General features: G+C 35.5%; 1 protein-coding gene across 4 annotated transcripts in view; it reads right to left on the reverse strand.

Moving 5' to 3' along the window:
* Nucleotides 1-15207, reverse strand: part of VTI1A (vesicle transport through interaction with t-SNAREs 1A) — a 276222-nt gene that overhangs the window by 212260 nt on the left and 48755 nt on the right. For 2 of the 4 annotated variants that reach the window (XM_030031577.2, XM_030031575.2), the window contains exons 4-5: nt 6706-6783; nt 282-302 (exon numbers count right to left, since the gene is read on the reverse strand). In XM_030031577.2, the coding sequence (XP_029887437.1) occupies nt 282-302; nt 6706-6783 (99 nt within the window). The remainder of the gene's footprint in view (nt 1-281; nt 303-6705; nt 6784-15207) is intronic. The other 2 variants (XM_030031578.2, XM_030031576.2) reach the window with 1 other exon arrangement.

Raw genomic sequence — 15207 nt, forward strand, 5'->3', positions numbered from 1 at the left:
AAATAATAGGGTGGGGGTTTTTTCCCTTCTTTTTCTAGTGCCTTTAAAAAAATTTCCACTATCAAAGAATGTTAATTTCTAAGGTTTGATCTAGAGATTCCTATGTAAGTATACAATTATTAGGGAAAAAGAGGCACAACAGTGAATATTTTAAAGGAATGTAATCAATATTTTTGCTTTGTGTAGATTTCCCTGCAACAATGAACAAAAAGATCTACTTCAGATTTAGAAACTCAGCTTTAAAGGGAAAGCTAGACAACAAAAAGCAAGAAAGTACTCACCTCTTCACGTAATTTTATCAACTGCAACATGAACGCACAAAAAAGATAAAAAGGAAAGAAATGGCAGGAAAGAAAGATCAGTTGTGTGACAGGATACAGAATTAACATTGACAATTTATCTGTTTACATGTTTAGCATTTAAAAATCACAGACAAACACATTAAAAGAACCTAAACATAGACTACATGCAGAGTTTTTTGAACGAATAAAGATCACTTTCTCACACTGTCACATTAAACAAAGAGAATAGTGTGAAATTCTCTTTTAAACCACATCTAAGACACCATCATGAAATAAAGGGGAATGACTTCATAGAAGTCTATATTATAAAGAAAAAAACAAGTTTACTATTCCTCTCTTCGAAGATTGTACAGCTGAAGTGGTTTTGTATATACAAGTTTTCAGAATGTTTTCTGTATATTTTAGTTGTGACAACTGATTTCTTATTTTACTAGCAGATCTAACTTATTAATAGATGACTGCATCTTTATACCATGTAACCAGTATTTCATTTTTATATACCTGAGTTCTACTGTAACTATATTATCTAATTTTATTATTGAAACTCATATAGAGGTTTTTTCCCAGTTAAAAAAAAAATGAAGCAGCTTAGTTAAATGGCTCAGAATTATGATTTATTGCATAGCATATTTTAAAATAGACAAAGGAATAGGGAACAACATGAAACATATTTCCCTCAGAAAAGACCCATTCCGGGTTCTCAAACCTAGACCGCTACACAGTGTGTGTATATATACACACATAGTGTGTATGTGTATACTTACATAGTATATACATTTATATTTATCAATTTATGCTTGTAAATCAAGACAACTGAACACTTTTAACAATATTGCTCTGGCAGGTTTACTATAAAACTAAATAAAACCCCAGTCTGATTACCAAACTATGTTGTAATATGCTCTCCCCTTAGAGAGACAGATAAATTATTTGTACTGGAACAAAACGTATAATTACTCACAACAAAAGTCTGCATAAGAGTGGCTCTTTATAAAAAATTACAGTTCTCTCACCGATTCCAGTTGAATTCGAAATTACAACAGCTACATCATTATCTCAGTTTATGCTGATACTTCACCTACAGTTTCATAACACTAATTTTCAACACGTATGTAAGCTGAGAATGTTTACTACTAATAAAGTCTCGCCAGCAGGAAGGAAACAAAAGAACCTCCATTATTCTCTATTGTTTCATATGGCTAGTCTAAAACTGAACGTACGCCTCACCCCGTTACCAAAACGGACAACGAGGCTCTAACGAGATGTAATTAGGAGGGCTACTACCACACGGACTTAAACTGAAATGGCTCTTCAGTACGTAGCTAAAGGAACTTTGCTAGAATTTGGTATAAAGAAAACTGCATTGTCCGCCAAACCGGCGCTTAAATTCAAGTGCTTGGCCTATCATAAATTGGTCTCTTTCTCCAGATCTTCCCCCCCTTTTTTCCCCAAAAAGGCAAACATTAAGGCTCTTTAGAAAGAGACGATCTGGGAGTTGATCACATAGCTATCTTTTCTTTCTGAGGCCACCATTCTTCAGTTGACTATGATACTTAAAGGGCCAAAGTTTAAACCTACTCTCCCGCAATAGAGCCCGTTTGGGCATGCCACCCTGCTATAATCAATGAGAGTTTTAAAATGCTGCACATTTGTTTTTTCAATAGGTCCCAAACAAAAATGTTCTATCTTGTTTGTGCTGCATGGCTGAATTTAAGCTCTGCATGGGATTTGCAGCTAAGCTAAGTAATGGGAGAGGGCTTTTTTTTTTTTTTTTTTTTTAACATTGGCTGAAAGATATTCATTCAAATTAACAAAAGATGTATTTTTCCCCCATTTAACAATGCTCTTGATGAAAATGTGTTACCTTTACTTTTCTATTTTGAAACATTATTTTTATTATGCCCACCGCTCAACTGTAAACAGCATTAAGCCGTGTGCAGCCACCATTTTAGGTTATGATAATCAGCGTATTTTTGAAACAAAGATTTTTTTTTTTTTTTTTTTTTTTTTTTTGCAATACAGAATTCGATACAAGAGGTAATCTGTTCCTTTGTAGGCTAAAAAAAAAAAATCTGGTTTACGCTGGTTTGAACCAGTGGAATCTCTTGTGGCTAAGCCTTCTGCTGTGACTAAAATCAAAACTGCGCCGCAGAGAGCGAGGGAGCGAGATGGGGGGGGCTGTGCGCGCGCGCGCGTGTGTGTGTCTGTGAGGCACGTCACGTGACATAGAAAACTACCGAATTTTTTTTAAAAAGCTGATAACGCTACCGCCGTCTCTGTCCGCATATAGATAACGAATAAATGCTGAACTCTATTAAACGCCCTTTACACATTATCGTGGGTCGAACACACAATTTTCTGAACTTATGATGACAGTCTATTTATTTTGCTATAAACCCTCGGCATGTAACGAACAGATTTGTGTCTGGTAATGATCTGCTCTGCCAGGGCTATATGAAATGATACCGACCTTCTTTAGATCTTGGGGAATTAAATTGACCAACTTCACCCCCTGGTCTGTAGCTGAAGTTTGACACACTTTATGCACAGCAAGCCCAAATCTAATATTATCACAACTTTGTAGTCAGAAATTAAGTAGCCACAAAATATTTGTTCACCACAAATCACATATACAATGTATGCCTATACAGACACGCAGTTTAACCTAATGCGAATTTATTTAAACTTATTAATGAACATAGTTGTGAAAGAGAAAGGAACACTATTATATTTCAAGAAAGTTCATAATACTGTACCTGACATTATTTTGGTCGAGAAGGATTTCTGATTTAACCCAATATGTACTTTCTAAAAAATATACGAATTGCCACATAAAACAGTTCTATGATTATTAAAGTGAAGCCACAACTTTAAGTAGGGTACCATTGCACTGAAAAACTCAAAACTTTCAAGGGATTTGATAACTGTTGGTGGCCAGAATGACAAATAAGACTTGAAAGCAACAGAGCCCATTTAAGACCACTCCTGGAAAATAAATAACAACCCAATGCACACAGTAGGTTATTGGGTTTGGGGTTGTGAGGTGGGGTTTTTTTGATGCGAGAAGGGACGTCTCCTGATTCTCAGCCTCTGTATGTGCCTCATCTGACTACATTCACACGATTCAAATTCAGAAGAAATTAACGTACACTAAGCAACGACTTCATTAAACTCTAAGTGCTTTAAGAGCACTGTATCACTACCTAGATCATTAAACAAAGATGCATTTATTTCAAAAGAAACTTTGAATAGCAGAATTGTATCATTCTTACAACTTCTCACAAGAAGTTTCTATATGCTTTATCTGGTAAAATTAGTTAAATCTTGGTTTAGTCATTATAAGGCAACTGCATTCTAAGTTGTTGCCATCTACACATGATGACTGCTACTTATGGGAAACATTTTGGAAAAACGAAGAAGACGAAAAATAAATCATCATTTGCTAATTCTTCAATCTATTCTTTGTACTTCAGTCTTTCTTCTTGGGAGAATAACTGGAAACTCAAAACTATGATCTTATTCATTACAGCTTATAACTTGGCTGTGGTTTGCTGTAATTGTACCTTTGAAACTCAACTAAAAAACCCCAGAAGTTGAATAAAAAAAAGATCGAAATTGTTTATTTTTCCAATAGCACCCCATTTATTTCTGAATACTTAATATGGTCATACTAGCCAGTATACATTAAGTTCCTTTTGTCTTCTCACTCTGCCAAAAACATTATGCAAATGTTTATCGTGATGACAAAGACCATACCTAAACCGTGCAGCTCCTATCTCTTGTTTCCCTTGGGTAACACCCCAGTCTAACCAGATATTCAGCATTTCTATTGGTAGATTTTACCCATATTTGTGGATTGGTGTAGGAGCAATTCTGAGCTGGCAACTTTTTTCAACACCACCTCTGTCAGAAGAGGAATCCCTACTCTCCTCTCCCCTTTCACAGTTTGGTGATTGAATTGGGGAAAACAACCCAACATTTTTTAGTTTAACTTATTTAACCTAATCCAAACTGATTAAGAAGTAAAAGTCCTACAATATTAGGGTGAGGGTCCATCCATCTACCTATATTTATTTCCATCAGACAAAATGAAAGCAAGAATTTGAAACATCTTCAAATATTTTGTATGGCTGTAAGTTATACCTCAGCATCCTTTCATCATCTAGTCCAAGTTTTCTATTGATATAATAATGTATAGGAGTAAAAGTGTATTAGACCTGGGGTTACTGAGTTAAATATATCTATATAATATGTTCAGTATAAGATAAGCACCCAAACCTTACACTTGATTTAGATAGCTGTACATTCTAATAAGTTCAACATCAGACTGAAGTTTTTGCACTACATGCAAGTCGTTTTTTTAACTACATGCGTATAAGCACAAATATAAATAATGATATTTTATAAGAAAAATAGATTGTGAGATTGATTATTGGAACAACACAATGAATAATATTTCTTAAAAATACTGCATTCACATATTTAAAAGTAGTTAGGTGACTCCTTTATGGTGATATTTCATAACATTTTTCAAGGAAGAAAAGAAAGAAATTCAGAACTTTCAAAGGTATAGGGGTAATAATTTCAAGTTGGGTTATAGGAAAGGATTTTGATTACCTAAAAGACTACATAAAACTCCTTTACCAGCAAAAATTTTCTTCCATTTAACAAGTGGTCATTTGGAAGAAAAAACTCATGTTGACAAATGGTTGAAGGTATCATTTGGTTCCTTGAGATGAGACCATGTTTCTTCCATCAAGTTTAGAAAAAAGATCGTAACTTGCAAAAAGTGCACATGTGAACCAGTTATTTAACCATTCCTTAAAAAGTGAAAATAAAATATTTTATCTCATCCCTACACATAAGATATTCTGTTATAAGTAAAGCTTCTTATCACAATTGCCCTTTTATGTCTGAATTCACACATTTTTTTTCTTGAAATGTAAAAATAGCAGCACCTTAAAAGAAATAAGATGAGAATCTTAACACTTTCACGGGACTGAGTATATGATCATGACATGCAGACTGTGAAACTCTTTTCCCTAAAATCATCTTTTCCATAAATTCATTATTTAGGGATAATAAACCCTCTTTATTTTATTCAAATTTTGGAATCTCCCCTTGCTATAATATATAAATATGAAGATTAATATCTTTTAAATTTAACTCTTCACATAGATATTAGAGCTGCTATACACTACAGTCTTCTGTCTACAAATAAATTGTATCCTGTGTATAATTGCATTAACGTACGTGTTAAAATCTATTACAGAGTTTAAAAACTTACACAGCACATTTAAAATACTATATAAGGTTAAGACTTAAGGGGTCTGTGTTTTAAAACACATTGTACTGGGATAAGTCTCCAAGTCTTTCTTTTCTTCTACCCTTAGTGGAACTGAGCTTATATTGAGGGTAGAAGATACTAAAAATTTCAGAACGTGGTTCTGATCTGTTTCCTTATTTAATATTGCATTTATCAAGTAAACATTTAAACAATTTTCACTCTCACTATCAAAATAATTTAAATGCTATATGGTCAGAAGAGAAAATCTGATATTTAAGAAAACTTTCAACTAACTTCTAACTCAAAATACACAACTTTGATTACAGCTGACATGATTTTCAAAAAGAAAAGAAACATTCTGATTTCAGACAGAGCTTGTCAAACAAGTTTCAGCACCAAAAGAAATATTAACAGGTGGGTCAAAGCCTCCTGAATATAATGTTGCCTTTATAATTTTCAGTAGTCTAGCAGAATCCTCACTGTAGTGTCCAGAACAACAATACGGGTACAAGATATTAAAAAAGCCTCAGGATTATCAAGATTTCCTTCATTAAAAGAGATGGATAGCACTCTGCATTCTAGTACAACATGCATTCTGAAAGCATGCTCTTATTAGTACAACTTGCGTTTTTGGTACAAGGAGAGAAAAATCTGTTTAGGGAAGGAATCACACAAGGAAACTGAGTGGGGTACTGCCTAATTCTGAGAGCGCACTTTCATTTGTTTTGCCCGCCAGTGTTGATTTAATTATACTGCATTATTATCAAAGCTGCATTATGTACTTTTTTTATTCCTTTTACATGTGTTTGAGGTGAAGACCTTGGCTTTGTCGGCAAACAGCGCGTTTCAAGTTATTTCTTAAGTACTAAATAATAAAGAAAAGAGAAGAAAAGATTTTTTTTAAGATAGCAGACAGTGATCACAAGTTAAAGGGTTAAATGTAAGATCTCCAAGAAACATTTTGAAGTTGATTAAGACCCCAGCTTTGCATTAAACAGTATCACTTCCACATGAGTTGTTGCTAATGCTGTTAAGGAGCAGCTTGAGAAGCCCAGTGTGCCAGTGACCTCCTTCACCCTCCAGCCACCCACTAGGGCTTCTTGATTAGCATCCTACCTGGTTCTCTGAGGAATTCCCGTCATCCCCCAGGAGCTCATTCCGCACCTCATCACTGTAGGCGATTCGTGACCTTTTCTGTAAAACAAAAAGAAAAAAGGGTTAGGAGTAAAGCTCCGAAGCCATTGGTATCAAGGCTGATCATCTTAAACCTCGAGAGCCCCCTAATGGATACCTATTTGATAAAAAAAAATATCTGCAAGTAAAAGTTATTAAAAAGTTCTTCAGCTGCTGTATTTTGACAAATCTGCATGGCAAAACCTTAGCATTTCTAAGACAGTCACATCCTCAACATTTCAGCAATGAAAGCAGCTTCAGTGAAGCTCAAGATACATAACGTGTGATCCCAGTTCTGATAATCAGGTAACCGAGAGAGGCAATATACACTAATACCAGAAGCATTGAAGAAATGCCTGTGTCGGAACCAAATGCATTTATCTGAAGAACGCTCACTAGCTGGACGCAGAACTCAGCATAACATTGCAGTGATGCCACTAAATAGGAAAGGAAGATCGAGCTTTTCCCGTATTAAAAAAAACCCAAAAACCCAAAACCTAACAACACACATTTGACAAAACTGGTTGAAATTAAAGATGTAGAAAATTAACAAGTGCTTTCTATGCTGGTAAGGCTGTGAAGGCCTACTGGGAAAGGACCAGAAATCAACGGGCAAAAGAAAGGAGAGAAAACAACAACAGTACAACGATACATTGGTTTACAGCAGTTCATGGAAACGCCACAAACTGAGACAGTCATTCATTAGATCGTTATGTCAGACAGTCATTATTCACAGCTTATGAGCAGCAGATTTGCTCATGAACTGATCATCATATTGATTCTAAACTAGATCAAGTGCCGAGCAATGGAAAGCAAATGTCTGAAGATTACCAAGGTAGCACAGCGTTCAACGGAACAACAGGGAAGTCCATAAAGAGAACATCAGCCCAGCTTTCAATTTCTCTGTTGGCCAAATAACGGGCCCTTAGTCAGTTAATATTCCTACACTCACCATTAAAAGAGAGAAAAGATTTTTAACATATTGTCTAAAATCTTTTTATATTTGAGTGCGGTTATGATCAGTTTTACACTTCATCAGAGGAAGCAACACAAGAGTGGCAAGAACTGAGCTGAGGGCCTTCCCTTATTGATGGGAGCTTCCCTCACACTCTGCTGTGGTAGTCACTACCAGTAGGAACTCAGCAAAAACAAATCCCTCCTCAAACCTTCCCTTATTGGACAATCATGCCAAAAAATGTGCTTGGGGCTGGGGCGCAGGACACAACCCACTAGAAATTATACTGGACACGGGAAATTAATTACCTTTGTGACAAAGAAGTTTGGAAGTGGGTCAGCCCTTATGCTAGGAACTTAGCAGTGGAGTAAGCCTTGTATTGGTCATCTCAGAGGAACACATTTTAGCTTTTATATCCTGTGTAGTTCAGCCTTTATTACCATCATCATCATTACAATGCTCACCAATTTGTGATTCAGTTGCTAGTGTTCAGACCTAGATTATATACTAAAGCTACAGATGTACATAGCAAGGTCAAAGCATACCATGGACCTACTACAAGAGCTGAATTGTGCCAAATCTTTTGGAGATCTCAGCTGTCACAGTTTCATACTAACCAAGCTAAAGTAGTCTACAGCATTAAAGGATATGAGAACCTTTAAACAGGCTGTGGTATCAGAGCTGCCTGTTTAAATTATTCATTTCATCACTATGGGGGACTAAAACACTCCACAGTATGCAAGAATATCATATGGAGATAGGTTTTGTTTTTCTCTTTTTTCACCAAAAAGCCAACAAATTGGCATAGATTGCTCAATTATATTATTTTCCTATTTTTATTTGATACATATCAAACAAGGAAGAAAATTACAAATATATACCAATAAATATCTAATCTGCTTTTCTGATTAAGAGTCAATCTTCCCATTTGAGATCTAGTAGTTCAACTGTACAGTCTTTCCCAATTTCACAAAATGACTCAGCCCCATTGAATCTGTTAGTGTTGAATGTATTTATCATTATTAGACTGAAGTGAGGAGCATGATGCTTCATGAGCTTGTTCTCCAGTGAACAAGTTGCCTAATTATATATAGAGACTGAGACAGTCCTTGGTTACACATCATTTATTTGAAAGATTTAACTGGCTGATATTCTCATTCATAAGAGCCTGCACAGAAGAAAGGAAAAAGAATATTCTTCATGGGAAAGAAATAAATGTTAGTAGCAATACAATTTTTAGAGGCCCTTTATAATCCTTTATATCATCACCACTGAACTTAATAAATATATTTGTATCATTGTTCTTTTATTGCAATAATCTGTCATGATCTGAAAATCAGCAATTATATTAAAAGAAATAACCCTTTGACTACAATTAGGTATAACTCTTTGCCATAATCAATAAATAATTTGATACTACTTTTGATCACAGTTTCACTACCAAATGAATCAATAATATAAAAGGAAAGGCCTTTGAACTAAAGTGTTCGTTTGTTCTTTCAGGATTTGACCAAAATATCAATATCTCGAATTACTATTCTTATTTTTATTAAAGTAATATTGGCTAACACTTTAAAATGTGGCTATGAAAATTAGTTCAGTTCATCTGAACTCAATAATTAAATAATTTTTAGATTTATTTTTTTTTTTTTTTAGTTCATAACTATCAGCTGTTTATAAATACGTACTTTAGCCAAATGTAAGAATGATAGTTTGAGCTGGAAATGTCACACACTCTGCTACAGTTTGAAGGAACCCAATTCATAATGCATTTTATAAATAGTTAATGACTTCTATACATAAGCTAACCAGGCAAATCAAGAAATTGTCAACATTTTTAGTCTTAGTTGTCAGTTACCACTGTCTACTGGTACTTTATATGTATGTTTCTAGAAAAGACAGAACCTTTACAGAGTTTGTAATCCAAGGCATTTCTGGGCAGCTCAGTATAGGTTTAAGAGGTTCTGTGTGCAGTTTTTGGTCTGTAAAGGTCTGTCATATATAGAAGTTTTCCTTGTATTTTATATTTCCTTGTATATACATAGATAAAAAGACTAAGCACACAAGTGTTTTTAACTCAGTGTATGTGTTTGCATTCAAATGTAGCATGCACACGAACACAAAAAGACACAAAAGGGTTAAGCTACTTTCTACAAGAACTTCAAGACAGAGAAAGTTTCAGGGGCTGTTTTAAATGTACTACAGTACCCAGACCTTCTGACAAGGAAGAATTTCTGATTCCAGGCAGATCTCTCTTGGTTTATGAACAGGATTTTTGCATACTGATTGGGTGATTTCCTTAAAGCCCTGTTCAAACAGATACACTTGCTCAGTTCTGTCTGGCAATTTGGCTTTAAACAATCTGTCTACTTGACCCAAGCCTTAACATTTCCCAATAGAACTGAATGTGTTCATGGGCAAGCCCAGCTAAATTAGAATTGAAATGAATTAACTCAGCTTAAACTAATTAAGATCTGTGATCTGCAGTACCACCCCCCTGTATGATTCTACATGTGAAGTAGGGTACATGTAACCAGACTGTAAGAATTCTGCTATACTACTAATCTGAGCATACCAATGAAGTTCGTCTATTACTAAAGCATATGAGAAGTTAATTTCCATGGCCTACACATGGCAAAGCAATTGCTTAAATTGCCTCACCTGGGAATTTAATACAATGTTATCATCAGACCAGCCACACTGTAAATAGATTTATAATGCTTTCCATGTGCTAGGCTAGGTTGCATATGAATTAAGTAATGATCTGGTATTACAATACAATCAGCTAGTTCCCACACCTGGCAGACAGGATATTTTGCTAAATTACTACCTATACAGATACATCACAACATAAAAACAGAAAAGGCAATGGGAAGAGAAACAATCTACATGGTGTATGACTGATTTTTACATGGTAACCAAATAAGATGTAGATAGAAAGAGGTATCCAAAATAATCTGTTTCCAACATCTGCACAACAGAACACATACTTATTCATTTCTATTCAATTTTGGCCTAATTTTCTGCATTCTATACTTTAATTACCATCCACATTCTGAAATGTTCCCATTAGTGAAGGCCAGAACTAGCCAATGCCCACTCACTCCAACCCACTTTCAGCAATCAGCCAGATAATTGATATAAAGTATCGCACATTTTCATACCTGAACTAAAGAATAGCTTTCCCCCTCCTAAATGCTAAGCAGCCCCCTGAAGAGACAAGTAAACCTAGGTGCATTTCAGACAAAAGGCCGAGCAAATCCTTTTGTCCCAACCTCTCCATTTTTAAGGCTCAATGTTTTAAGAACAGATTAAACGGATTTTTTTGGTGAAATATGTGTAAACAAACAAAAAGGCTTATTTATCCACAAACATCTGTTTTCATACAAAATTAATCAGAATTTCGTAGTATATATAAATGGTTTAAAAAAAACCCTTCAGGCACCCGTTTCAGAGTTTGGCCCTGCTCTAGATGTAAATAAATACTCAAGGTTAGCATAACCAGAAATAATTTGTAGGAATAAGTTAGATTTTATTTCGTGTTCTTTGAGAGTAGTCAGTTTTGCCAATGATCTTGCTAAAAGCAAGGTGAAAAAGGTGACCTGATGCTCAAATGGACTGCTAAATACTGCAGAATGTACACTTTCATCTCTGCGTTCCGGAATAGGTACTGAAGTATTTTTTTTGCTGAGCAGAAATGGAAAAGGTAGTTTAACAAATTTAGAAGAAAAATAAGTGAACCTACTTAACATTCTTAAAGCTTATATTTAAACAGAAACACAAAAACACTTCTTCAGGAAATAAAATAATTGAAATTGCTGAAGAAATTGTGTTCAAACTTCAGCTTTCAAAACTTCTTCAAAACTTTCAAAATTTCTCTGTAAAGGTGATCCAGGAACAATAGACTAGACACTTCAGACTGCAATTCCAAAGGGCTTTTCCTGTTCCTAAGTAGCTTAGTTTTTATCAATTATGTGTAAGAAGCAGGAAAACAATTACATAGTGTTAATATACAACCTGATGCAGTGCTGGACTTTCATGCATTTCCTTATGAAAATAAAAAAACCAAAGCCAATACATTTCTTCTGTCTAAAAGGAAATAAAAACTATTCTATAAATCTTATGAAACTTCTGAATGAAAGAACCAATTCAATAGTACGTGTTGGCTGGCAAAAGTCAATGCCTAAGCCACTCCTGGTCTTGCCTGCCCTCCCTGCATGCCCACAAAAGATTGCAGGCAATGCTGAAAAAGAAAGGCACAACTTAAAACCTGTATTCTGCCACTCTGCCAAATGTCGTCAGCTTCCTACAACAGCAGAGAGAAATCAAACTTCAAGTGCTAATGTGAAATTAATGCAGAGATACTATCACCCATTTTAAGTAGAAGTCACAGGTCTATAAATCTTCTTTCCAATAATCATCACCAAACATACTTTTAGTTTCTTTATGGGATAAGGGCAGGGAGGAAGGTCAAGCAAACCCCCATGAGGATACAACACGTTGTATTATGTTGGTCGTGAAAAATGAAGTTTCTGCCCACAAAACTACTTCTGTCTCAAACTCATGACCAGCGGACCATGCATGTCACCAACATGGCTGATGCTTAAACAACCTGCTACATTGCACGTGCTGTAGGTAGGGAAGAAAATGGGTGACCTATGAGAGAATTGTTAAGTCATCGTTTCTGTGAATTTAAAGAGCAACAGGGACGATTTCTATTGTGAAAACAACACTTGTATTTAGAAAAACAGCTTATATTTACCTGAGCTCTGCCTTTGAAACTTAATAACCTACCAAAGGTAAGATTTTTCAAAATTCAAAGGTCTGGAACTAACTGACCTCTCCCCCCTTCTATTTTTTTGAGAATGCTGCTTCCAATTTAACAAGACCACATCTACGGAAGAGTACTATAATGAAGTACAAGAGTTATAAATCCAAGCATGGAAAACTTCAGATAAGCATTGCTTGGGCTTGGATAGGACTCTCCAAACATAACAATGAATAATTGCCCTTAGCCTGGTGTTTATATCAATTTATTATTTTTTTTTAATTATAACTGCTCATCTTTTTGCTTGTTTGAATTACCACGCCCTATTACCAAATCTTGGTGCCTACATATACACTACTTCATTCTTTCATCAGAATTCACTTTCTCCAAGGTACTATCAGCTCTGGGCTGTTCTGCACAACAGTTTGTCTGCCTTTTTACTCATGTGCCATAATCTCAAAAAAATATGCCAGGCATCAGCTGACGCATGAACGGTGACTGAGTATTCCTGCAGATTTAACTGTAACCTCTCTGTAGGCCGACGTAGTGACGTCTGCCTTTTGCAGTGCTGACTTGCAGCTATTCTGCTATCTAGTGTTACCTTCGTCTGGTAGTCTGTTCGTGTAATGTGCTTTTCAGCACTGTAATTTCAGTATTTCATACAACTCCCTTCTATTGATTCCTTCAAATGACCATTATTAAACTATCATATTTCATTACAAAACCTATCTTTACACATCTACTTAGCTGTCTAAGCTAACCAACTTGCCTATTCAGTCAATGGAAATTCCTCTAAATTGTGCAAGATCACTTGAGTTCATTCCTTCTCAGATTCACCTTTCAGAAAAGGCTAGTGCTTCCTTGTAACCACCCTGTGCGTGTTCAAAGACCAGTTTGATAATCTAGCTTGCTAAATTAAAAGTTGGCTGGTGTTAGTGCCCTTTGCCTTGATACGTATAGCAAACATTGGCATATATTTGCCTAATTTGTTGACAAAGGTTTTGCAACTTGCAGACCCTTACTTACCACAGTCATTTCAATCAGCAATGCTGGAAGAACAGGCAAGAGCAAGGTTGGAGGGGGGAACACCCTCTCTCCCCAACTCAGACGACAGTTTGAAAATGAAGATACCTCAGCTGTAAGACCACACCTGATACAGGTTCAAAGCAATCCACAACTGGACTATTTATTTGGGTGTAGTGGGATAAATTCTGTTGTTTATAGCATAGGTTCATACTTGGACTCGGAGACAAAAGGGACATGTCTAGACTGTGGCATCAACAAAAATTTGGATGCAAAGAACAGGAACAGCCAAAATTAGCCAGTTTTTTTGACAGATAAATTGATCCTCAATTCATGTTCAGGCTAATCTGCAAAAATATTTAAGGATGTCAATATGATCACTTAAGACAATTCAGTCTCTATATCAAATCCTAGAAGACTCTCACTCCTAAAACAGATTTTAAAAAGCCATGTCAGGCATTGGAAGTCAGTCACTAATGTCATATAGGTTGCTTTCTTCTACAGAAGTCTCTGCTAGCTACAAATAACTTCAATTTAAAGATCAGCAAAACTAGGCCACAAAAATAAGCTTATTTTGAATATGGTTTAACTACAGCAGATCTTGGCACTTTGAACTGGCATATGCACATAATAAGCATACATGCAAGAGCGACAAGTGTCTCTGCAAAATTACCTTTTAGGGAAAATTGTTAAGGAAAACAGTTGAATAGAGAACTCCTACTGCCTTTTTCCAGTAAAACACAAAGCTTATGTTTCTGTTATGAAATCCTAATTGGTCATCTCAACTCATCTTCTTGTAACGACCCAACTCATATATTATAATGGTTCCTTTTTTTTTTTTTTAAGTAAAAACTTTTTTTAATTCCTTTTTTTTTTTTTTTTTTTTTTTTTTTAATAATGCCTATTACCACGCAACTTCATTGCATTATTTATCCAACAAAAGTTATTTAGAGGACAAAGAGCAATTTAGACGACAAGGAGCAACTACACATCAGGATCATGTACTTTAGACTGTCTTGTCGTCCAAAGATTTTATGCTGTGTAGTAGGTTCATAATTAACATAAATGTTTGCTAAATCTTGGAGACAGAAGATAAACTCCAGTGTGTTGGACCAACAGACAGATGAACTGAGAACATGAAAATATGGAGCCATTTTCCTCCAAGGGGAGAAGTTTATACTATGAGGGCCAACTTTTAAAGAGAGTGCTCCCAAAGACAGTGAAGCAGGGAGGAAAAAAAATCTTATGGAAGCTTAAATTTTTTTAATTAATTAGCTGACACTAATTAGCTCATGGTAAAGGATGGTAAACATCTCAGATAAACCAAAACATGAAATTTCATTAAAATATCTTTGTTTCAGCCGGTATTTCCATCTGGAGCCTAGGTTCCCGTTGCTAACAGTAACAAGACATCTGCTGGTACTTTCCACCAGCTCCTTCCTTTCCCAGAAAGAAGTGTCCACGTGTTACTTCCTTCCTCCATTTGTTACTTAATTGTCTTTATCAGCCTGTATCTGCACTCTCTGGCCAGACACTACAGAGATCAGCAACTGTAATGAAAATCTATAATTGGGCTGAAACAGTTGCCATTCTTGAATGCTACCACCATCTTTTTTAGTTCTCTCGCTCCTTGAATATCTAACAGTAGGTAAAGCCTAGGAAAAGATGGTATTTTTTAGGCTTTTAGGCTTTTCAGTTA

The sequence above is a fragment of the Aquila chrysaetos genome, chromosome 11, assembly GCF_900496995.4.
Source record: "Aquila chrysaetos chrysaetos chromosome 11, bAquChr1.4, whole genome shotgun sequence".
Classification (NCBI taxonomy): domain Eukaryota; kingdom Metazoa; phylum Chordata; class Aves; order Accipitriformes; family Accipitridae; genus Aquila; species Aquila chrysaetos.